Genomic DNA, 25,847 nt, shown 5'->3' with positions numbered 1-25,847 from the left:
GGTGGGGTACAGTACCTGCTGCCTCCCGGAAGGAGTTCCCCCAGGACACCAAGAGAATCTGCTTCTCCTCCAGCCGTATGTGTAGGGCCTTCTGAGCCCATCTCAGCTCTGCTGTGGACATGACATGTCTAGAGCCTGTTTAATCCCCATTGTGCTTCTCTGACTCCTAGAGGGATCAGTGTGAGGAGCCCCAGTCTCTCTGCCTGAGCCTCTTTTCCCTCAGTGCCACCAGCCCCAGCCCTGAGTCCCATCAACTCTCCCCTGCCCACCGAGGCCTCTGTGCTACCCTCTGTGGTCGGGGCACAGGACACACACTGACTGGCAACCTATGTAGGTCAGGTTTGTAGTATCTGCAGAGCTACGTTCTCCCTCCCAGAACAAGGACATCACAGGTAGGACCAACTCTAGTGAGACAATGGGGATGACATGACACATATCACAAGGTCTGAAGAAGCAGGAAGTAGTTCTGCTCTAGTTCTGCTGGGACATACTGTGATGTCTCTCTTGGAGAACTAGGACCATGTACCTGGGCCCATGACCCAGTGAGGAGGATGGCAGCCTGAGAGGTATGCCCCTTGTGACCTGTGCAAAGGATAGTGCCTCTGAGGGCCTGGATGTGTGTGTGTGTGTGTGTGTGTGTGTAGTAAAGATTTATAAAGAGTAAAGAGGAGCAGGAGGAGTAAAGATTTATGTGCCTACCACATGAGGCACTATTCCAAGCACTTCCCATTTATTAAATTTTTACATCATGAGTATTCTACAAAAAAATTCTGATTATCACCCCAATTCATAGAAGCAGAAGGTGAGGGAGGTAGGATATGTAAATTGCCTGAGGTCAAAGCTAGAAAGTGGCCAACCCAGCAGCAAACCAAGGGATTCTGATCCCGAAATCCCTGTGGGCTCATCACCAACCTATGGACATTTGTGCTTTCAGGCTAAGACATGACCCCTTCTTAATGTTCCAGAAGCTTCTGTCTCCTTTTTCAAAAGCAAGTGACTGCTACTGGGACTTTGCAGAGCAGCCCATCCAACAGAAATAACATTCCAACCATATTCATAATTTAAAGTTTTCTAGCACCCACATTTTAAAAAATGAGAAGAAATGAGCAGAACTTGTTTTCAAAGCACACTTTGTTTAGATCAGTTTTGTGAAATTATCACAACAATATGAAGTACATATAAAAATATTTTTTAACTTATTTTTAATGCTATGTCTTTGAAATCTGGTGGGTCCCCCTGAACGACAACACTTCTCTATTGGGACTACCCACATTTGATGGCACACAGGTTTTCATGCCCTGTAGGAGCCATGGACAGAGAAGGTAAATACATAAGGTTTCCTTAGGGTAACTGTCCCTCCAGCATAGACTCAGAGCCAGGAGGCTGTTTTTCCTTGGGAAACAGAGACAACACCATCATGAATATCTGATTATCGTCAGCACAGAACCTGGGAGGACATAGACTGGAATAAAGGAGAGAGGGTGATAACCAGAAGGTCTCAGTAGCTTTGGGATGAGGGCAGAGGGAGCATGGTGAGGGGTCGGTGCAGGGCAGGGATTGGAAGGGCAGGCTCTGGGACATCTCCTGGATTGGAAGCTGGACTTACTCATCACTGTCATGGCAAATGAGAAATGAGAAAACCATGTAATCTCTCAATGTTAAATCCTTCATTTAAAAGACTGGAGGAAAATTGGGCCTTGAGCATAGGGCTACTATTTTTATTGTGCCTCACTCAGTGGAACCCGTACACACTCGCAAAGGTTTAAAACCTACTGAGGACTCAGAAGTAGTCATTTTGTTAAACTAACAATGCACATAGGGTGACATTCATCCCAGGGCGCCCAGGGGGGCACTGTGGGTCTTGTTTTCAGACCCCAGTAAGTCCAAATCCCCTGGGCTGTGCTCAAGTGCAAAGGGAATGACTGATGCTTCCATTGATGATTCTTGTGTAAAATCAACTCTCCACTTTAGAAACCCACACCTGCTCCTATTTCTAACCTCAGGAAATTACCAATATGAGGCTATTTAGCTCAGGACTCATACAAGAGCTCACACAGACCAACCGAAGAATGGAAAGTAGATTTGCATCTGATGCCCCACCTTCCTTGAGCTGCAAAAACAGAGGATAAGATGGGAGTTTGAAGACTTCAGTCCCAGGAGCACAGCCCCAGAGAAGAGTTCTACGCAATTCCCCTCTACCATGGACTGGGTTCCCTTCTACCTTCTACCCTTTATTATTGTCACAGGTCAGGGTTCCACCTCTTTGTCATTTCCCTCCAAGTACAATGCCCAGGGAACACCGTCCAGTGTCCAGTTCATTCAGCATCATTCTTGTGTTTTGTGTTTCCAGGTTTCTGTGCTCTGCCTGTGCTGACTCAGCCTCCATCTGCATCTGCCTCCCTGGGAGCCTCAGTCAAGCTCACCTGCACCCTGAGCAGGGAGCACAGCAATTACTATGTTCTCTGATATCAACAGCGACCAGGGAAGGCCCCTCGGTATTTGATGAAGGTTAATAGTGACGGAAGACACAGCAAGGGGGACGGGATCCCCAGTCGCCTCTCAGGATCCAGCTCTCGAGCTGACCGCTATTTAACCATCTCTGACATCCAGTCTGAGGATGAGGCTGAGTATCACTGCAGTGACAGCCATAAAATCGATGGTCAATATGGTTAAGCCACAGCGATACACCCAAAGGGGAATTGAGGCTAAAACCTCCCACCTCCCTCTCCTGTTCACCATGGAGACACAGAGGGAGCTGCTGCATCCTCCTCTCCAGGGCCCTGAGACCTTTGACTCTCCCTGGAAACCCTGTCATCCTGCACAAAATCCCAAGATCTCTCTACAAAGAGACAGACACAGGGACGAATTTAGGTCATTTTGAAAACAGAACATGCTCTTTAGTTTGCCATACTGCTGGGAAAGACCAGATCAGCCCAGACAGGAAAATGACCATGAGAGAGTGGGTGGTCTGAGATGACCCCATGGGATCTGATGAACCATCAGATTCTGTGCATCCATAACAGGTCTCTGCTCAGAGAATGGACAGAGATCTCTGAGTTCTGCAGATTACCAAGTAGGTTGGTTGAGTGAATACCATCATGATAATTTCATCATGAAGCATAATAGGATGCTTGCCAGTATTGAAGGTTCAAAAGGAAACATTTGGTCCACGAGGGAGGTATGCCACAGAGTCTTAAGCCCATGATGGGTGCAGAGCTGTGGTGTAGTAGGAAAACAGAATGCATGTTAAAATGTCTCTGCCAGGACCAACATAGAGCATGGCTTGGGTCTCTCCATCTGTACTCAGTTCTCAATATTTGGTGCCAAGAATGAGTCCACATGCCACCTATAGGACTTTTCCAGGTTCTGCCCAGAAACACAGCTACTGGTACAACAGCAAGGCATGGTGAAGGGGGTGCACCAACGTGATAAATTTGACTCCTCTGAATCTCATCCCTGTGAGTGATCCATCTCAAATACATATAATGGGAGAGGGGACAGCTTACTGGACATGTTGAGCTCCGTCATGGATTTTCTGATATCTGAAAAGCAACGTCTTTCACACACACCCACGCTTCTGTGTTAACATTGAGCATCTGTATTGATTAAGGTAACCTTGGTCTCTGGGCATAGACCTGAGCAGGGTTGGGAAGAATTGTGATGCTGGATCCCAGGAACTCTGGCCTGGTCCCCTTAGTGAGTGAGGCACTCCGAGATGGAAATTCCAGGGACTGCCCATAGCCTGGAAACTCCCACGAGGGTAGGAGGAGAGAAGGTGGCTATTTCTCTAGAGACAGAGCAGGCAAGAGTAAAAGAGGAGCAGGAGGAGAGGCGTACAGCAGGTCTCAGACTTGCAGTGACTTCTTTCAAGTACCTCGTGGGCACAGGGAATCACAGGCCCCTCTTAATCACTCCAGTAAAGGATTGTTTTCTACCAAAGTTTTGCAGAGATTGTGTCCCAAAAAAGGACTCCCACAGGTCCCTCTAGTGGGATTTTCCTCACCACATACATTGTAGTCCAGAGGATGGTAGGGAAATAATATCCAAACCCACACAATGAATCATCCCACCTCCAAAGGACCCACCTGGGGCCTTCTGGTGTGGATGAGTTGGAAGAAAATAACCCAGTAGGCACGGACAGACAGACAGATGGACAGACAGTGAAAACAATGAGAGGAACTGGAAAAGGAAGGCAGAAAGGAGCATTGTCTCCTGTGCTGAGATGGTAACCAATCAGTGAGGGAGTGACAACTACAAAGAGTTGGTTAAAGGGGTCAAAGGATTCCATTCGTGGAAATTACTATTTGTCAAGTTTACTATTTGTCAAGTTTATAACAGGATCGGGGACACAGTAAGAGACCACTGGTCAGCTCTTGTCCTGTAGAAGTGAGTAAGGAAAGTGTCAAGAGTGAGTGTCTCCTTCTGCATTGTTCCTCAACAGTGATTTCTGGCTTCACAGATTGCCAGGTGATCCTGAGGCCAGGAATGAACATTTTTGTCAGAAGTTCTGATGTAGCTTGTGGCCGTAGCAGAGTCCTCAGGAATAGAAATCCTTTAGTCCCATTGTCTCATTGGAGGAATCTCTTGGGCCTGATGAGCAACTTATTATTGAACACAGGGAGCACCTGAAACAGGTGATAAGCTCTAGCCAGGAGAGATGGAGGTGATGCCACTAGCACTGTGAGGAGAGCCCAGGCAGGCTGAGCCACGCGTGAGAGTGTGTTCAAGGAGATCCCCTTACCCCAGCGCCCCTACTCACTCTGCATCTCCCTTCCTTCCTCCCTTCCTTCCCCTCGCCCCACCCACTTCTCACTAGTTAACCAATGTTCTCACTTTCAATATCTTTCCCTGGAGACGTCTGGAATACACCACATGAGTCATATTCTACTCAATTCTTTATCTTCCACTGTGTGCTCCTTTTTCATGTATTCTATCATATACGGATGCAAGATGTATCATCTTTATTCCTAAATACACAGGAATCTGGTGCCTTTGGGACATCAGGATTGTGTCAGTATCGACACTTTTCAATGCACTACACTGAAACCTGCACTCTCCTTTCTGAAAGAAGATAGCGGACTAGGCCAGGCACTTCAACCCTAGGACAAATACAGGAATCGCACCTGTCCTGCCTCCTGCACCGTGTATGTGACCTGTGTGTGCTGGGCTGGGCAGGGCAGGGAGCGCAGCTGCCTCTGGGAGGCTGGAAACACTGGTCCACACCCTTTCTCAGGTGACAGGTGCTGTTCAGTGACCTGCAAGGGGAAATTCCCTGGACTGAACCCTCCACCAGCAGCAGGGGACAGCAGAGCTTCAGCAGGGGCAGCAAGACAGAGTTTGGGGCTGCGCAGGATGCCAGGCCTGGGGGTCAGCAGGGGTCCAGGGTTCAGTCCCCAGAGAATGTTGGGATGGTCCATTCTATCTTCTCAGGCTGCAGGGACCTTATTCTGAGGGTCAGACACACAGAATATTGATGGGAGACCTAACACACTGGGTGGGATATGCAGGTCCTCTTATGGCCCACCAGTGTTCCCAGGCACTGACTCCTCTGTGCAGGTCATGACCAATCACCCTCAGCTCACCTTTCCCTCTTCCAGGCTGCAGCTCCTTGCTTGGGAGCAGCTAAAAGAGGGAAAGCAGGGACCAGTAAGCCCCTGGTCCCTGGAAAAGGCATCAGCAATGTCCTTTTAAGACTGTCTCCAGAGAGAAATGGATGCTCCCTTCTCAGGCTGGAGCTCTGGTCCCTGAAGCTGTCCTTGTGCAATGACAGCATCTGCCTGCTACAGGGACACTGTCTCAAGCCCAGATAATATCCAAACCCACATCATGAATTATCCCACCCCCAAGCCCACCTGGGGCCTTCCAGTGTTAATGACTTGGAAGAAAATAACTCAGTAGTCATGGACAGACAGACAGATGCACCAACAGTGAAAACAATGAGAGGGAATGGGAAAGGAAGGCAGATAAAGAGTAATCCCTCTTGTGCTGAGATGGTAACCAATCAATGAGGGAGTGACAACTCCAAAGCATTGATTAAAGGGGTCAGATGATTCCATTAGTGCCAAATATTAACTGCCAATTAGTAATTGGCAGTAATCCCATGCCAGGTGGGATTGTGTGACCTCGGGGACTCACACAAAGACTAGGAAGCTTCCAAAGATTTGTCATGCCCTTTACATGTTTACATGAACCCATGATGAAAATAATTGTGGTGGCCAATTTCTGCTCTCTTGTGGGATGAGGGCTGTCACAGGGATGAAAATAGCCTGTGTCAATACATGAGATATTGTGAGGAATCTCCAACAGCTGCTGGTTGGTTAACAAGTCAACTCCCAGGTAGAAAGGCATGTAGGAACCCCAGAATGAGAGAGTTTCCCAATGTGATGACATGGCAAGCAGGGACCAGAGTGCAGTGGGGGCCAGACGGGAGATCTGAGGCAGGAACAGGTTGGTAATGAGGCCACAGGAGCACTGATCCTGAATCAGGGGTTGTCTGCACACTCAGAGGGCCAGCTAACCCCATGTCCAGGACCCTGCAAGGCCCTGAGCCAGACCAATGTAGACCTCAGGCACAGAGGTTTCAGACAGAGTCATAGTATCAGATCCCAGGAATTTCACTATTGAAACCAAACCTTAGAAACCAAGGTTGAGGGCGCCTGGGTGGCTCAGTGGGTTAAGCAGATGCCTTTGGCTCAGGTCATGATCTCAGGGTCCTGGGATTGAGCCCCGCATCGGGCTCTCTGCTCAGCAGGGAGCCTGCTTCCCTATCTCTCTCTCTCTCTCTCTCTGGCTGCCTCTCCATCTACTTGTGATTTCTCTCTGTCAAATTAATAAATAAAATCTTTAAAAAAAAAAAAAAAAGGTTGATTTTCTACCAGAAAGCTCCAAGAAGAAAGCCAGGAGCTCTTGGCTTCCTCCTCAGCCACCCATTCTGATCTCACAAGTGAGTAATCCAGGCAGAAAGCATGGAGGAAATATATTTGCATAAATACTAGCAATCACTGCCCCGTGGCCCTGGAGGGAATAAGAGAAGCCTGGTTGAGTCTGCCCTGCTGTGGGGTCTCTGGAGGCAGAGCTCTGGGCATCTCCACCATGGCCTGGACCCTTTTCCTGCTCCCCATCATCACTCTCTGCACAGGTGTGACCCAGGCCCTACACACAAGCTCAGACTTCATGGGACCTGAGCTGGGCCTGCTCCAAACTCTGAGCACAGCACCAACACTGATTCTATATTGGGTCCCTGGGAATGAGCCCCTGGACCTCACACCAACCTCTCCTATCCTGTCTTTTCAGGTTCCGTGGCCTCCAGTGGGCTGACTCAGCCGCCCTCTGTGTCGGTGACCCAGGGACAGACAGCTACAATCACCTGCTCTGGAGATGTATTGGGGGAAAGATACGCATATTGGTACCAGCAGAAGCCAAGACAAGCTCCTGTGCTTGTGATTAATAAAAATAATGAGCGACCCTCAGGGATCTCTGACCGGTTCTCAGCCTCTAAATCAGGAAACACGGCCACCCTGACCATCAGCGGGACTCGAGATGAGGATGAGGCTGACTACTATTGTCAGTCCTACGACAGCAGTGGTAATGCTCACAGTGACACAGGCAGGTGGGAAAGTGAGACAAAACCCACTTCCCTGACTGCAATGCACACTCCTCCAGCCCCAGAAGGACCATAGAAAAGCCCTGAGCAGGTCTGGCCCAGGCACCCAGGTCTGAGGCTTCCAGAGATCCTCCCCCACACTGCTCTCAGGCAGTCCTGCACCCATTGGGTCAGGAGACCATTTACCTGGCTGCACCAGACTACCCTGCTCTCTGGGCCTGTGTGTGAATGTGGGCCAGAGGGCTTCAGTGGAGGAAAAACAGAGGGAGCCTTTTGTCCAGTGCTCATGATCTCTGCATTTTCCTTGTGCTATGGGCCACTCGTCACACAACGGACCAGGATTAGAGTCCAAATTTCCCAGAGAAGCTGGGATCCTAAAACCCTGAAGCCATCAGTGGGAGCCACCTGAGTGGAGAGGATGGGCACAGTAGACAGAGGGGTCACCCACATCCCCTCCTCTGGGCTCACACACCCACCCACTACTGCCTGGAACCCCTGACATCTCACAGGGGGGCTCCTCACTGGGAAGTACTTTTGCTTCAGAAACCTGCCTTCCCAAGTTATGACCCTTCTCAGAGAGATTCAGGTAAATGATCACCTCAGGCCAGCACCCCGAGGCCCTGCCTCAGGTTCAGATGTCCTGAATGGTGCCAGCTTGAGATCTCCCCGCAGGTAGGAGGCCGCACCTGATATCTCACTGCAGGCCCTTCTCCTTCTACCCAAGCTGAGCTCCCCAACTCCTTCCAGATTTCCTGCACATGGACTTCTCCTCCTCAGAGACTGCTTCCAGGAACAATGGAGGAGGGTGAACATGCCTGACAGGGTTCTCAGGGACCTGAGGAGACCACTGTGTACCCACAGAGCTGGGCTTTCTCACCCAAATCACCAACGTACTTGTCCAATCTCCAGACAGATCAGTTTGTTACTTATATTTTTATACATTGAAAAAATATTCAGACACACTAGGTTTCTGAGTTCTGACAGATAGTTGGACAGTCACATCCTTCTTGATGGCAAATGTGGATAATGGGGCAGTTGTCACTGCCTACAAAGTAGCCACAAGAAACAAAACCACCACAGGAGTGAGACCAGAATGGATCCTTTCTCACTTACACCCCCCATATCGGGGCAAGAATATCTCTTTACACCAATCCAGATACATGGACAGACAACAATTCTGTGAAATAGAGCTCAGCCTGTCAACAGTGACACTTAAGACACCACAGATGATCCCTCATCCACAGAAATCCACCCACGCCCCCCAAACCACAGTCTCCAAATAAAGAGAATGTTGGCAGCCATGTCTCCACCTAACATGATAAAATATCCCGTGAACAGTTACAATCATGCTCACCCCTTTCCCACAAGAGGATAAAAGTGTATCATTGTCCAATAGTGATCTTTATGTTTGTCCCTGCCATTTGATAATCTATATCTTCAATAATGAGATGTAAAGCTAACTATTGTTAGCATCTGTGATGTTAGATGATGAAGGGATGAAACAGGGGAGTAGAACAGAAACATGTGATTAAAATATAACCAAACCTATTCATGTCAACATAAGGAAGAAACCTTTATTACTTTTATCTTATTTATTTCTACCACTACCCTGAGGTCAATATGGAGTCTAGAATTACCTTCTTCATTGCCCACTCCATATCCCCCTCTCTCAGAAAATACCTGATCTACTCATGATGTCCCCCACGACCAAACGTTCACTCTGGAAGGCTGGTCCATTATCAGACCTGCTGAATTGGACACTGCTGAATTGATGACTGTCGTCACGGTCCCGGGTATCCTAGGGGATCTCCTGAGTCCATACACTCCTGTTCACCCAGTTGTGTTGTAGACACACAACTGCACTATGACAGTCATTATGAAACACCCCAGACAGTGTCCCCTACTTTGAGTCCCTGTCAGGAGGAGTCAGAGGTAACCAAGACACACTCTCCACAACCAGATCAGGGCAGTCACCCTCCCTTCCTCCCACTTGCCTCTGTTTTCCTGGGAAACTAGCCTGTCTGGGCAATCACGTTACCTGCTGCGAATTAAGGAAGCTTATACTGCTGTGAGAAACACTTGTTTTCAAATTAAATGATACAAAATATTGATGAGTTTAATTAATTAGACAAATGCAATGGGGTCTCAGCGAGCTAATCTTGGTGTTGGAGTCTCCTGTCTGCCTCTGTGGGTACACAAGGAAAAGTTTTTAGATGCTCTGTGAGCTGTGTCGTGTGCAATTATATCCAAGTCTGAATTAGCTGATTCCCAATTCACCAAACCACAGGCAGGAGAGTTCAAAATCCTCCCATGCCAAGCTCTAGGAGATGTGAGTTGTAATAAAAATTAAATCCAAAGTGACTAGCCCATGAATAAACAACCATCTGATAAATAAACATGCGCTGTACAACACGACCCTTTGCTATGGAGCCCACTGAATAAGATCAATATTGGATGGAAAAGAAAGCTGACCATTGTCCCCAGACACGTCACGTTATCCACCTGATTGTTACTACCATTTCTTTTTGAGGACACAGTATGATAGACACTGAGGTAAAATTCTGTCTCATTGTCTCTCATCTGTCTCCTATAGAATTTGTCTCTAGCACAGGTCCTCTTCATGCCTCCCCATCCCACCCCAACTGCACTAAATTCAGTCCTCAGTTGGGTCTGTCCCTGCACAGTGGGGGAACTCTCCCTTGCGACAGAATCCTCCATCACCTCAGTGACAGAATGATGAACAAATATTCTGAGAAAGTTCCACAGTCTAATGACATGGGAAGCATGGGATCACAGTGCCTCTGGGGGATGCAGAGGGGACACTATGCAAGATTAGAAAGGTAATGAGGCCACAGAACCACCCTCCTTGTATCAACTGTTTTCTGTAACATTCAGAGGGCTCTGTCCAGCCCCACAGCCCTGCTACTGAAACACCACAGAGGGAGCCAAGGACAGGTGGCCAGCAGGGAGGGCACAGGGAATTTCATGTGGTCTTGTGCTCTCTTTCACTCTCTGACAAATAAAGAATGAATAGAATCATTAAAAAAAAAAAAAAAAGAACCCCACAGTATATGAAATGACACTAAAACGTAAGCAAACTTTCGGGAACATTCCCACCAATTTTGCTCCACAATGTGGGACCTGAAACATTCTCAGGGAGCCGATACAAATTCGAGGAAGATGATTCGAGCTGAAAAAATAATGAAGGTGGAATATTTTCTATTATGTATTTAACACACACAAAAAAGAAGAAATATTCACAGAGCATATAGCACGAGAATAACTAACAGAAATATCCTCACATGGCCCTTCTCACTTGAGCCTTTAAGATTTTCAAATACACAGTGATAAGAGTTCCCCTATGGAGCCCAGAGCTAAGCACCTCTCCACATGAACCAGATCCGTGAAGCCCACACAGAAGCAGAGATTCTTTCCAGCAGCCTGAAAAGGAGCATTCTCATGGGGACTAGGAAGGGAATGAGAGAGATTTGGGGCAGCCAGGCTAAGCAGCAGACCAACTAGGTAGAAACCTGAGGTCCTGACTATGGCCTGGACCCTTACAAAATGCCCCCACGTCACTCTTTCCCCCTCCTCACAGCCCCAGGTCCTGCCCCTAAGCACTGACACAAGCTCAGCCCACACAGGACTCTGCCCATGACCCTGGCCCTGAGCTCTGCCCAGGGGATGCTGTAAGGGTGGGCCCCTCCAGAATGAGTCCCACAGGCTCCTGAAGCTGCACAACCAATGTCCCATACACTAATCAGCTGTCCCTAGTAGTGTGTCCATGAGACCCCATTATTCCCAACTACTCAGGGAGAGAAGAGAAAGCAATAATACAGAGCAGAGCCAGCGGGTCCCAGACCAGGCCGCAGCACAGCCAAATAACCTCCACCATCCCCACAGATTCTCCAGCCCTAATCCGGGACATGACCCCACTGACTCTCCTCACGCACAGGTTGACGGGGCTCCTTTAGAGACCAGCCAGTTTGGGGGTGGCAGTGATTCCTGGGATGCAAACCCTACAGCCAGGCCTGGCCTCAGACTCCTGCATGCACTGGTCAAGCTCTGCCCCACAGAGACCAAGGTCTGAATCCAGCACACCTGAACTCCACTCCTGGACTCACTCCCACTTCTCTTTTCCTGGGAAGCTAGTCTCTCTAGGCATTAGCTTCAGCGGTTGTGAATGGGGAAGCTTACACTCAAGTAAGAAACACTGTCTTTGTTTTGTTTTGTTTTGTTACATCCGATGATACATAAAATTGTAAGAGTCTTACTAATTAGAGAGACTCCACGTGATCTCAGCCAGCTGACCGTGGAGATGGAGTCTCCTGTCTTCCTCTGTGGGATCCAAGGAAAAGTTTTCATCGGCCCTGTGAACTGCATCATCAGCAAGTGGATCCAAGTCAGAATTAGCAGACTCCCAGTTCCACAAAACCACAGATTAGGCTACATTACAGGTCCTCCCACATCGAGCTCCAGGAGATGAGGCCTGAACAACAATAATAGTAGCAAATACAGGATTACTAGAGAGTAAGATGAAGATCTGCCTGCTCAACTGAATTTAGCACCAGAGGCATCACCCGGGGATTAGAAAACCCAACCACACAGATAGAGATGCAGGAAGCATCGGTCCTGATTCCTACATACACAGGAACCTAGTGGTCGTGGGACATCACACAGGATTGTCTGGACACTGACCCTTTCCAAATGGACTACACTACACCCTGCACTCTCCTTTCTGAAAGAAGACAGCAGGCTATCCAGCGCATTTCAACCCTGGGACAAGTACAGGAATCGCACCTGTCCTACCTCGTGCACCATGTTTCTGACCTTCTGTGCTGTTCTGGGCAGAGAAGTGGGGACAGCTGCCTGTGGGAGCCTGGGAACTCTGGTCTGCACCCCTTCTCAAGTGAGAAGTGCTGTGGGGTGACCTGCAGGAGGGAAGGCTCTGGTTTGAGTCCTCCACCACCAGCAGGGGGCAGCAGAGCTGCATCAGGAGGAGCAGGACAGAGGCTGGGCCTACCCATGGAGAGGTTCAAGGGGACACCAGGCCTGCGGGTCAGCAGAGGTCAAAGTTTCAGGCCTCAGAGGCTGTCAGGATGATCCAACCTATCTCCTCAGACTGCAGGTTTCTTATTCTGAGGGTCAGATACACATTGTTACCCAGGACACTGACAGGAGTCCTCACACATAGAGAGGACGTCAACCGGAAATTATACTTCCCTTTCTGCAGGGGTGTCCCAGAGGACACCTTACCATTGGTGATAAAATGGAACTTCCTGTCTCCTAAAACTGCAAAGATTCCCAAAAACTCTAACTTTGGCAACCAATCCAGAGTTCAAAATCTCCAGAAAACATATGTGTATATATCATACATATGGGTATACATGTACACAAATACATCTCCAACATATGCACAGCAGACACAATTAGTATATATGTGCACAAGCACTCACAAGTATATTCATAAATATGTGTGTGTATCAGTATATGATAGAAAGGAGTGTGTGACAGGAATTGGATGTCATGTGTCACATACACATAGGTGAGTCACGGAGAAGCCAAGGTCACTGTCAGCTACAAACGGGCTCCTACTTCCCACTCAGTTTGCAGGGAGGCTCACACGGGGCTCCTCTTGTGACTCACCTTCCCGGGAAACATATAACATGAGAATTCTAACACATCACCCACACCTGCCAGATTTTATAACCTATGGGAAAATATCGCCTTGGAACTCAACTAGCATAGAATCACAGACACCTAAGGTCCTCACTGTCCCATATCCTCTCACAAACCAGACTCTGGCCCACAGGGACAGACTCCAAGCACACTTCAGTTCTTGTCCCCTTTTCCCATCCTGACAGCATATGCTTCACATAAGCAGCCACACAGTCCCCTCTGCAGAGAAGCTTCCTCCAGCCTCTCCAGACACCTGATATGCCAGTCATTTTTTCTGATGTCATTTCATTCTCTGCACAATCCCAACACTGTCCAGGTTCTCCTATCATTTAAATAACTGATTGATTTGTATTAGTTATTATCCCCACGGGACCAGAAGTTTTAATGCAATGTACACCAATATCAGTTGGAAGCATGAACATTCAAGCAGCTATTTTCTGGAGGACAGAAGTAAGTCTGAAGTCAGATGGTGGTTCTCCAGGTACAGCCAATTCCCTGAGGTCCCAAATCTTCTCAGTGTGTCTCCCACCATTGTGACTATGGAGACTCTGCTTTGTCTTGTTGTTGACAACAGACCTCAGGATGGCTGCTGCAGCTCCAGCTATCAGTCATGGGACAAGGGAAAGAACATTCATAAATCTAGTCAGTTTCTTTCATTCACAGACAGAACTTCCCAGAAAGATCCCCAGAAAAATGACACATTTGTGAGCTAGCTCTGGGACACAAGGTCAGTGCTGACCTAGACAGAAATGAGAAATAGTGGGGCTTCTCAATGATTGTAGAAGACAAGATGCAGGTAGATGGGGTTGATGATGGTGTGTCCCCAGTGCTGTTCTGCCAAGGCAGGAACCCAAGAAAGACTTGTGTCTTATTTGCACTGATATCCCAGGATGAAACCTATGGAAGAACAAGTTGGGTCTGAATAAGATTTTGTTGGTTGAGTGTCCTACCGGCTCTGTCCTTGGAGCAGAAGCTATAATCAGACTATGTGGTGGTCCAGCAGCCAGATCAAGTGAAACAGTCCCTGATTCCTCTATCCCCTAGTGTTCATCTCCAAAATGACATCCATCACCACCCACCACCCCAGAGACATGAGCCCTGAAAGGATTGCTTACCAGGACCTGAAACCAGAAGGTAAAGGTACAGGTTTACTACACTATCATCACCTGTGCTCGGATACAAAGTTCTGACTTGGAGTCTCTCATCTCTATCCTGTGGAATTTGTCTCTGTCTCTAGCACAGGTCCAGGACTTCATGACGCTACACCCCACCCCCATTCCTGCTTCACCAGTCACTGTGAATCCTTGCTCAAGCCCTGGGTTTGTCCCTGACATGGAGGGCACCCTGGGGATACTGAGGTACAGTATCTATGGCCTTCCCCAGGATCTCTCCATTGGCACGGACTCCTATAGCACATCAATGGCTCCCTAAAACTCCATGTGCACCTGGCAAGGGAGGAATTTTTTCCTTTTTTGATGTTCACAATGTAAACCAGGAGTAAGACACACACTGACATATGATCCTCAGTACCTATAGAGGAAACATTCTATGATGGATTCGGAAAATGCAGACAGATTCCACCTCACAGCTCAGTTGTGACCATGCCTCCCCAGGAGCCAGGTCAGGACATGGAGAGGGATAGAGTTTGGACAGCAGACTATGGGAACACAGGGTGAAAGAGAATCACCTGGGCTGAGCATGAGTTTGCAGGAGCTGCCCTCCCATCTCTGTGTCCCTTGGAGCTGGCCATTTCTCTCTCTCTCTCTCTCTCTCTCTCTCTCTCTCTCTCTGTGTGTGTGTGTGTGTGTTCTTAGTACTGAGTGCATCTCTAAAACCACAAGGCATCTCAGCAGCAGTCCTGAGCTCTGGCTCATTTGCATAACCAGCAGGTGTCTCCAGCAAGCAGATAAGAGGGGGCTGGGAGGAACCCTGCCCAGCCTTGAGCTTCAGGGAGCAAAATCAAGGGACCTGCACCATGGCCTGGACCCCTCTCCTCCTCGGAGTCCTGGCTCACTGCACAGGTGCTGAGGCCAGGCTCACATTCCCCCTTATCCCCGGGTTCTGGAACACTCCTGGCCCTGACTATGAGCTCAACAGTGGACTGCCACTGGGGGGCAAGATCTCATGAATGTCCTTTGGGATGAGGGGCTAGTCGGGTGTAATCTCTTCCCACTGTTGTCACTGGCTCTGTCTGACCCCAAAAAGGCTGCACCTGCCCAGGGAAAGGGGAGGAATGGTTCTCATTTGTTCAAACGTTCTATCCACAAGGCCGGTGCATGGGCCCCAGAACGAAGAGGACATCAGGGTGGGAACTATCTAGAGAATCGCTGGGATTTAAACCAGGGGTGGTAGTGTCCAGGTGGTGATACTCTGGCTGCAACCTACCTCTCATCTTCTCTCTTGCAGGCTCCATGGCCTCATATGTGCTGACTCAGCCACCCTCACTATCAGTGAACCTGGGACAGACGGCCAAGATCACGTGTGGGGGAGACAACATTGGGAGGAAAAATGCTTACTGGTACCAGCAGAAGCCAAGACAGGCACCTGTGCTGATTATCTATGAGGATAGCAAAAGGCCATCAGGTATCCCTGACCGGTTCTCAGGCACCAACTCAGGGAACACGGCCACCCTGACCATCAGCGGGGCCCGTGCTGAGGACGAGTCTGACTATTACTGTCAGGTGTGGGACAGCAGTGCTAATGCTCACATTGACACAGACAGATAGAGAAGTGAGAAAAAAAACCCTTCGCTATCTATGTCACACTCCCCTCCATCCCCAGGAGGCCTGTGCACAGAGCAGGGAGCACTTCTGGCCCAGGTCTCGACCTCATCTGAGATCCCCAGACCTTCCTTCCTATCCAGCCCTCCAGGCAGCTCTGCACAGGGAGGTCAAAAGAGCATTTATCGCTGATGGCACTAGGCAGCCTACTTCTCTGTGCCTGGGTGTCAACTGCAGACACAGGGCCTGGGTAGAAAAAAGACGCAGGGAGACATTTGGCCAGTGGCCATGACCTCATCATTTCTATGTAGTGCTCATGGGCTAATGCTCTCCCGACTGATCAGGATAACAGTTCAAAATGTCCCAGCTCAGCTGAGTTCCTGAAGCTCTGGGGACATGAGAGGAGCCTCCTCTACCAAAGCGGAACAGATGGGTACAGTGGACACTGGGAGGTCACCCACATCCCCTCTTCTGGGCTCACACATGCGCCCACTGCTTCCTAGAGCCTCTGGCCACTCACTCTAGTGAGCTCCTCACTAGAAAGTGCTGCCAGTTCAGAGATCTGCTTCCCCAGGTTTCTGTCCCTTCTCAGAGAGTTTCTTATGAATGATCTCCAGAGGTCCAGAGCCCAAGGCCCTGCCTCTGGTTCAGATGTCCTGAAAGTCCCAGCTGGAGGGCTCCCTGAAGGAAGGAGGCGGATCGGATGGCTCACTCTCTGTGGGTTGCTCTCCTTCTGCCCAGGCTCATTTCCCTTCTCTTTCCAGGTTTTTAAACATGCACTTCCTTATCTCAGAGTCTGCTTCCAGGAACCCAATCTGACATGGCCAGAGTCCTAGAGACAGTCCTCAGGGAACAGAGGGGGCCACAGTATATATCCACAAAGCTGGGATGCCTTCCCAAAACCCACAAGGCGCATGTCCAGTCTCCACCAGATGAGATCCTTTTTTCTACTTCTATACAAGGAGAAAAGATGCAGACACACTAGGTGCTCTGGGTTCTGACAGATAGTTGGAAAGTCTCATCTGTTCTGATGGTGAATGAGTGACATTGGGACAGTTGCCTCCTCCTCCACAGTGGCCAGAAAATATTCATCTATGGGAGTGACACACAAAAGGAGTGCTCTCTAAATTCAGCCCCCTGATACACACACATTTTGCCCAAGAAGACCTCTTTACATGCACCCTACCCAGAAATACAGACAGAAAACAATTTTATGAAATGTACTCCAGTCTCTCGATGCTGACATGTAAGAAGCCACCAGAGTCCCACCTTGCCCTCATGAAATCCACGAGACCCATGCAAACCACACTCTGCAAATAAAGAGAATATCAGTAATCTTTCTTCCACTTGATAATATGCAACTATCCCACGACAACCACAAATAGGTTCTTTCTCCCATAAGAGGAAACAAAATACACTTTTGTCTGCTAAGGGTATTTATTCTGTCCCACATGATTTGATATCCTAAATGTTAACATTGAGATAGACAGTTTCCGACCATAACACACCTGATGTGAGGTGATAATGGGATGAGACAGGTGGAGAAAACATAAACAAATGATTACTATGTATCCAAACACATTCCTACAACAGAAGGAGTAATTCGTGTTATTTGCATGCTCATTTCTGCCACTACACTATATTCAGAGAAAGGCAACCATAATGACTTTCTTCACCACCCACCCCTTGATCCCCTTTCTTCAGGAAAATACCTGAGCTAGTCCTCATCCCAGCCAGTTGGGAGGACTAAATCTTCATTCAGGAACATTGGTCTATTATCAGACATGCTGGATTGATCTGTGGCACATTCGTGACTGTAACCACAAACCTGGAACTCCTAGGGGATCCCCTGAATCCATACATACCATCCCTTGCCTCACTTGTGCAGTAGACACCCAGGACCCCCTGTGACAGTCACCATGAATCACCCCAGCCAGTGCCCTCACATTGACTCCTGATTCACTCCCAGGAGGCGCTGAAAGAACGAAGACTCTGACTCTGCCCACAGAGCCGTGCAGTCAGTATGCCCTGGGGATCACCATCCACAGCACACACTCCATATGGCTGATGAAAGTGTCCATTCTGAAACAACTTTTCAGATCATATAGTATCTGGCGTTTAATTCAAGATCCCTTACCCAGAGCAGGTCAGTGAAGCCCCATGTCCCAGGTGGCTGAGTAGGACCTAGGGAGATAGGAAGAGGAAGTGAGATTTTCCACGGTGCCTAGACACCCCCCACTTCTGTGAAGCACAGCGAGCACACAGTCCTGGGGGAGGGGAAGGGGTTGCTCCCCAAGATGCAGATGCAGCTGCAGCAGGACTGGGTGAGACCCAGGCATCTGCAGGTGGGACAGCTCCCCAGTGAGCCTGTGGTACTGCTCCTGCAAGGACCCCTCTCTGAGTGGTTTCACCTCTGCTCTGCTCCTGCTTGCAACCGAGGTGAGAGGCCCCCAGGGAGGCACAGTGGGAGATCAAGTGACCCGATTTCCCTCCCAGTCAGGGTCTGTGGGGTCAGGACCCACACTCACTGTGTCCACATCACCCCCTCCCTTCATAGGGTTGTGACAGTCACTTCTGACTCAGCTGTCTTCTTCTAACACCACTTCCTCTCCTCTCTTACAGGTGTGTGCTTCCCCTGACCTGCTGCCAACTCCCTCCATGTCAGTGGCCCATCAGGCCCATGAACTCAGGCATGAACATGCCTCTTGGCAGCAGCAGAACCCAAGCCTGGTCCCACAGCTGGTATATATACAGAGATGAGCGACCATCCGGGGCTGATTCTGAGGATGGAACATAGGTAAGTGGCCCCTGAGCATGACCAGGACTGAGAGCCAGGACTAGACTGACCATTGCTGTAATTCTAGAGAATTACAATCTGGAGATTCCCACCAGAGCCTTCTTCATCAACAACACAATGAATAGCCTGGCACCTCCATCCCTGGTCAGCTGGGAGGTCTCTATTGCCAAGTGCAGCAGCGCCCCCACAGGCCGCTGGCAGAACTGAGAGCATAAGCTGTCTCCTTCAGGACCTGGACCATTCAGGCTGAGGTTGTCCCACATCCCTTCCCAGTGTGAGCAGGCTTCTTCACCTGCTCCAGAGGACTCCTGCTGCCTTGCACCTGCCAGCTTCTGCCCTCTCTCTCTCCCGCTCTGGGGGACGGGGATCTACACTCTTCTCCCTGTCCTTCCTTCCCTGTCGGGTGCACCCCTTCCTCATGTTAATGCCCAGGAAAGCAGTGACAGGTCATCCACATGGGTCAAGACAGGGGGACTGGACCAGAGGCACATGTTGCCCCTTAATTACCTTGTGTCTACAGCTGGATAAGACAGGAAGGAAGAATAGCAACTACCACCCTGATTGTCCTCCGCCCCCACGTGACCTAAGGTGAAATAGGGCTGGTCTGAACCCACCTTGTGTCAAACTTGCAAGACAAAGTGGGTGAGAATACACGTTCTTTAGTATTCTCTTGTCTCTTTGGGGATTGAGCCACCATTGCCACCTATCAGTGCTGCATGCACAGCTGCATCAGGAAGAACAAGCCCCGGAGTCCTGTGTGCTCCAGTGCCAAACCCCTGGACCACCTGCATGACCTCTACCACCCCAGAGACATCTATGAGGATGTGTCAGGAGGGCCCTCTTCTTTGGTCTCTAATAGGACTCTGTGTGACTCATCTGAGCCTGTCATCGCTGGTCTATGACTGGCACAGGCCACACAGTGGAGAGGATTTCCCCCCTTCTGGTCAGCACTTCATGGGTCAGGGAAGCACGACTTAATCACTGGATTCTGAATCTAAACATGGATAGAGGACACCCTTGTAACTCCGGCAGCCAGCGTGAACAGCCACCAGGGTCAGCAGAGGTCCCCTGGGAAAGCCACCTGGACAAGGGGAGGGTCTGGGCATCAGAGGCTCTAACATGCATGGACTTGTATTAGAACCTATCACCTGAAGGAAAGGTGTCCGTTTCCTAGAGAATCTTACTTCATACCGATTTCCAAATCCCGCTGGCTCCAGGTCTCTTAGATTTGTCTTTTCTGGATTTTCTTACTCTTCTGGCACAGGCGCTACAACTGTATTTCACAGCCCATGGCAAAACACAGACACTGTCCAGCGTTCTTCCCAGAAGTGTTCTATATGAGCCTGTCAGCACATTGGGAACACTAAGGCACAGCATCTCTGTAGTGCCCCAGGAGCTCACATCAAGGACAGAATCTTACAGAACAGCGAGGACTCCTAGAATACACTATATGCCCTTGGTAAGGGTGACATTTTAATGGGGTCTGCCTCTCAGGAGCTGTGCTTGGGGTAGGATGCTACCCCTATCTTTGCCTTCTCATTTCACTGTACAACAGGTTCATAATATTTAGACTGACCTCACCTCTGAGTACTGCTATGGCCAGACCTACCCAGGAACCAAGGCAGGACATAGTCTGGGGGTAGAGATATCATCCCCAGTTATGGGATGAACAGTTGAAGGAGAGTATCATGGGCCAGTGGTTGGGTCTGCAGATGCTGCTCCCCTCTGCTGTATGCCGCTTGGTGCTGAGCCCTTCTCTGAAACCACAAAGCTTCACAGCAGCTGCCCCTGAAACCTGGCTGATTTGCATAACCAGCAGATGTTTCCAGCAAATGAACAAAAGTAACCTGTGTAAGTAAACCTGCCAACCTGAGCTCTGGGGAACAGAATTGGGACACCTCTACCAGAGCTTGAACCCCTGTCCTCCTCAGCATCCTGTCTCTATGCAGAGATACTAAACCCATGCTCACATACCAGCCCCACAGATCTTGGAAAAGCCTCGACCTGATTCTGAGCTCAGCTAGGGGCTACCCATGGTGGGCAGGATACTCATGATCTTCCTGCAAGATAAGGGGCTCATGGGCTAATACCAGAAGGACTATGATCACTGGCTCTCCAGGACTTAGCCTGCCAAGAGAAAAGGGGTGGGGAGTTCCATTACATCACAGACTCCATTCCCCTGTCAGGCCTATGGGCCCTTGGGACTGAGACTGGGGTGAAGCAGCACCCTGTGTTCCCACAGAATCCCTGGAGCTCAGTCTAGACTAGGCAGCTAGGGATATCTCCTAAGAATGTGTCTGTGTAGCTGTATGTAGAAGAATGAAACTCGGCCATTCTCTTACACCAAACACAAAGATAAACTCAAAATGGATTAAAGACCTCAACGTGAGACAGGAATCCATCAGAATCCTAGAGTAGAACATAGGCAATAACCTCTTCGATATCAGCCACAGCAACTTCTTTCAAGATATGTCTCCAAAGGCAAAGGAAAAGCGAAAATGAACTTTTGGGACTTCATCAAGATCAAAAGCTTCTGCACAGCAAAGGAAACAGTCAACAAAACAAAGAGGCAACCCATGGAATGGGAGAAGATATTTGCAAATGATACTACAGAATAAATGTTGATATCCAGGATCTATAAAGAACTTCTCAAACTCAACACACACAAAACTGATAATCATGTCAAAAAATGGACAGAAGATAGGAACAGACACTTCTCCAATGAAGACATACAAATGGCTATCAGACACATGAAAAAATGCTCATCATCACTAGCCATCAGGCAGATTCAAATTAAAACCACATTGAGATACCACCTTACACCAGTTAGAATGGCCAAAATTAGCAAGACAGGAAACAACGTGTGTTGGAGAGGATGTGGAGAAAGGGGAACCCTCTTACACTGTTGGTGGGAATGCAAGTTGGTGCAGCCACTTTGGAGAACAGTGTGGAGATTTCTCAAGAAATTTAAAATAGAGTTTCCCTATGACCCTGAAATTGCACTACTGGGTATTTACCCCAAAGATACAGATGTAGTGAAAAGAGGGGCCATCTGTACCCCAATGTTTATAGCAGCAACGGCCATGGTCGCCAAACTGTGGAAAGAACCAAGATGCCCTTCAACAGATGAATGGATAAGGAAGATGTGGTCCATATACACTATGGAGTATTATGCCTCCATCAGAAAGGATGAATACCCAACTTTTGTAGCAACATGGATGGGACTGGAGGAGATTATGCTGAGTGAAATAAGTCAGGCAGAGAGAGTCAATTATCATATGGTTTCACGTATTTGTGGAGCATAACAAATAACATGGAGGACATGGGGAGATGGAGAGGAGAAGGGAGTTAAGGGAAATTGGAAGAAGAGGTTAACCATGAGAGACTATGGACTCTGAAAAACAATCTGAGGGTTTTGAAGGGGCGGGGGGTGGGAGGTTGGGGGAACCAGGTGGTATTGGAGAGGGAACAGATTGCATGGAGCACTGGGTGGGGTACAAAAACAATGAATACTGTTACACTGAAAAGAAATAAAAAATTTTAAAAAAAAAGAGGCAGAGGACATGAACAGACATTTCTGCAAAGAAGACATCCAGATGGCCAAAAGACACATGAAAAAGTGCTCCACATCACTCGGCATCAGGGAAATACAAATCAAAACCACAATGATACACCACCTCACACCAGTCAGAATGGCTAAAATTAACAAGTCAGGAAATGACAGATGCTGGCGAGGATGCAGAGAAAGAAAGATCCCACTGTTGGTGGGAATGCAAGCTGTTGCAACCTCTCTGGAAAACAGCATGGAGGTTCCTCAAAAAGTTGAAAATAGAACTACCCTATGATCCAGCAGTTGCACTACTGGGTATTTACCCTAAAGATACAAACGTAGTGATCCAAAGGGGCACGTGCACCCATATGTTTATAGCAGCAATGTCTACGATAGCCAAACTATGGGAAGAACCTAGATGTCCATCAACAGATGAATGGATAAAGAAGAAGTGGTATATATACACAATGGAAAACTATGCAGCCATCAAAAGAAATGAAATCTTGCCATTTGCAATGACGTGGTTGGAACTAGCAGGTATCATGCTTAGTGAAATTGGTTAATCGGAGAAAGACAACTATCATATGATCTCCCTGATATGAGGAAGTGGAGATGCAACATGGGGGGTCTAGGGGGTAGGAGAAGAATAAATGAAACAAGAAGGGATCGGGAGGGAGACAAACCATAAGTGACTCCTAATCTTACAAAACAAACTGAGGGTTGCTGGGGGGAGGGGGGTTGGGAGAGTGTGGTGGGGTTATGGACATTAGGGAGGGTATGTGATATGGTGAGTGCTGTGAAGTGTGTAAACCTGGCGACTCACAGACCCGTACCCCTGGGGATAAAAATACATTATATGTTTATTTAAATTTTTTTAAAAATATTAAAAAAGAGAATAGGAAAAAAGTAAAGAAATTTGTGATTATGAAAGACTCAAGAGTCATGAGGAAAAACCCTCAAATTCTATATATTATTTTCCCCTACCACAAACATTTTTCAGTTCTGTGCGATCCATAAGCTTGTTGTTAGCCTGATGTTCCTGCTGGCCTTCTGGGGAGGGGTCTGCTGGGATGATTCTCTCTGGTGTCTTTGCCCTGTGAAGTGGCACTGCCCCTGGCCAGGGACAAGGCTCAGTGTAAGCTGCTTTGGCTGCACTATGTGGCTTTTGTTCCCTGAAGCCTTTCTGTACCTCAGTAGAGAATGAGACTGAAAATGACAATGGCCCAGTCTCCAGTCCCAGAGCTCAAATATTGCAGTCCCCACTCTTCATCTTCAGGAAAAAGGAGTCAGTCACTTTTGTGTGCACCAAACTCCAAAGATTCCTTTAGTGTTCCCCAGCCTGCTCCTCCAGGTGAAAGAGGGAGTGTTGTGGCAGTTGTCATGGCTGATTTTGGGGCCTCTAGTCAGAGAGTGGTTGCCTGGCCATGCCACGGTTCATGGTTTATGGTAACACCTAGCCAAAAGCCCACTCCTGGCTTGCTGATTGCCACTGATTCCCCCATTCCAATACGTGGGAACTCTACCACACTGACCCTCCCTTCTTTTCCTGTGAGCCAGGTTTCCTGAAACCACACTGTCCCTCCTAGGATTCAGCCCTGTCTTGCTACTGGAAGCCTGCTCAGGCAGGGACGTCCCTCAACAAGAGCAGACTTCTAAAACTTCCAATTATGCAGACTCTGCTCTATCTCCTTTTGGTAACAGGCTTACAGAGGCTCCCACCCCCCATGGCTTATCTTCCCATATATCCCCTCTGATTGACTTCTGCACAACTCCTACCTTGCATAAAAGTGGTCACACTTTGTAGAGTTGCAGCAGTTCCTTCTGTTGAGTCTGCAGATGTTCAGAATGATTTGATAACTATCTAGCTGAACGCCAGGGACTAGATGAAACAAGGGTCCCCTACTCTTCCACCGTCTCCTATCCTCTCTGACAGACTCTATTCTTAGACCACTTTTTTCACATCACTACAGGAGCTAGGAACTGAACCAAGCTCCACTGACCGGAGCAAGAGAGTTAAGTCCCATGTCCCAGGTGGTACAGTCGGACCTAGGGAGATAAACAGAGGAAGTGAGATCCTCCATGTTGCCCTGAAGCCTTACCCTATGAAGCTCAGTGAGCACACAGTCCCCTGAGGTGGGGGGTGCTCCCCAAGATGCATCAGCATCTGCAACAGTTCCAGGTGGGGCCCAGGCATCTGCAGGTGGAACAGCTCGTAGCCCCACCAATGGTGCTGGTCTTCCTGACACATCTGCATACTTTCACCCTTGTTCCCCTGCTCTTCCCAAAACAGATGAGATGCCTGCTTACAGGCACAATGTGAGGCACAGCTTTCTGTTCTCCTTCCCACCCAGGTAACAAGGGTCCATGGCATTGGGCCCTCCCCTCAGGACTGGGTCTTTCTTTCATCCTGGGTCTGACTCAGCCTCCTGTCTTCCCCAGAACTCTTTCCTCTCCTCTCTCACAAGCTCCATGCCTCCCCCGACCTGATGTTGACTCCCTCCGTGTCAGTGGCCCTGATTAGGCCTGAGAACCGTGCTCTAGGGATGAGCTCAGGTGTGAACCTGCTTCTTGGCAGCAGCAGAAGCCAAGCCTGGTCCCCCAGCTTGTATATGGATATGAGTGACCATCAAAGCCTGATTCTGAGGATGCAACACAGAGACATGACCCCACGGAGGAAGACCAGACTGAGGGTGAAGACTAGACTGACCATTGCTGTGACATTGACTGTGACAGTGGGAGTACCTGGCAGTCACTCAGGTGACACAGAAGTATAGGGGATGGGACAGAAACTGTCCTCCACGGCCTGGTTCTCACTCTCCCCTGCTCTGCCCTGCCCTCTGTGCAGCAGTCAGGCCTAAGAGAAGGTGTCCTCCCTGGTTCTGGCCTGGGCTCTGAAGGAGGGGAGACTCCCACAGGTTCTCTGTCCTCACATCTGAGTTTACCCTACTGAGCAATGACAGAGTTGGGGGGCTCTTCTGACTATGGGGATGTAGTCAAATAATACAGTAGGTAATACAGATTAAGGATGTTATTGTACATCACATGGGCTCCAAGTATAATCACGGTTCACTCAGGAGCGAGAGAGCTGTCTCAGACAGCTCATTTCTGTGGAAATTCATCTTCTCTGTGGCTATGGGCAGCCTAGGTGAGCTTCAGGGGCTCTGGGTCTCCTCTGGTTCCTGGGTAAGGGTCCCCACATCATGAAGGGCTGCCTCCAGGATCCTGAAGAAGGGAACAAACCCCTGCTTCCCCAGACCCATCCCTCCTTAAGTTTTATAGAAATTGTGGAGGAAGTGCAGATACAACCTTTGGGCCCACCCAGAGACTTTCTGCTGGCACCAGTATCTTCCCACTGCCCCAAGACACCTGCACCAAGCACATCTGACCCTTAGCTGACATCGGACCCACATGGACTCACTCCCACCCCTCTGTGACCCTGTGTTTTAGCCACAGCTGCACTAGAGCCTCACCTGTAGCTCTGAAGGGAAAGAACATTTC

At 48.9% G+C, this 25,847-nt stretch overlaps 4 protein-coding genes across 18 annotated transcripts in view; all 4 read left to right on the top strand.

Annotated features, from left to right (window-relative positions):
- The window catches only part of LOC116571642 (immunoglobulin lambda-1 light chain-like), a 487,065-nt gene that overhangs the window by 170,578 nt on the left and 290,640 nt on the right, over nt 1-25,847 (top strand). The window contains exons 1-2 of one of the 5 annotated variants that reach the window (XM_032309775.1): nt 7,034-7,138; nt 7,294-7,588. The exons of the other annotated variants lie outside the window; for them this stretch is intronic. Coding sequence (XP_032165666.1) covers nt 7,093-7,138; nt 7,294-7,588 — 341 coding nt within the window. The 5' untranslated portion in view covers nt 7,034-7,092. Of the gene's footprint in view, nt 1-7,033; nt 7,139-7,293; nt 7,589-25,847 lie in introns of those variants that run through there. 5 annotated transcript variants of the gene reach the window in all.
- LOC116571641 (immunoglobulin lambda-1 light chain-like) overlaps nt 1-25,847 on the top strand; it is a 1,068,967-nt gene that overhangs the window by 760,443 nt on the left and 282,677 nt on the right. The gene's annotated exons all lie outside the window — the stretch shown is intronic.
- Nucleotides 1-25,847, top strand: part of LOC116571643 (immunoglobulin lambda-1 light chain-like) — a 569,629-nt gene that overhangs the window by 265,239 nt on the left and 278,543 nt on the right. The window lies entirely within an intron of this gene.
- Nucleotides 1-25,847, top strand: part of LOC116571638 (immunoglobulin lambda-1 light chain-like) — a 1,139,351-nt gene that overhangs the window by 859,673 nt on the left and 253,831 nt on the right. The window lies entirely within an intron of this gene.

Source organism: Mustela erminea, chromosome 13, assembly GCF_009829155.1.
Source record: "Mustela erminea isolate mMusErm1 chromosome 13, mMusErm1.Pri, whole genome shotgun sequence".
Classification (NCBI taxonomy): Eukaryota; Metazoa; Chordata; class Mammalia; order Carnivora; family Mustelidae; genus Mustela; species Mustela erminea.
Note: the sequence above shows the minus strand (reverse complement) of the source record. Positions and strands in the feature narration are given on the sequence as shown.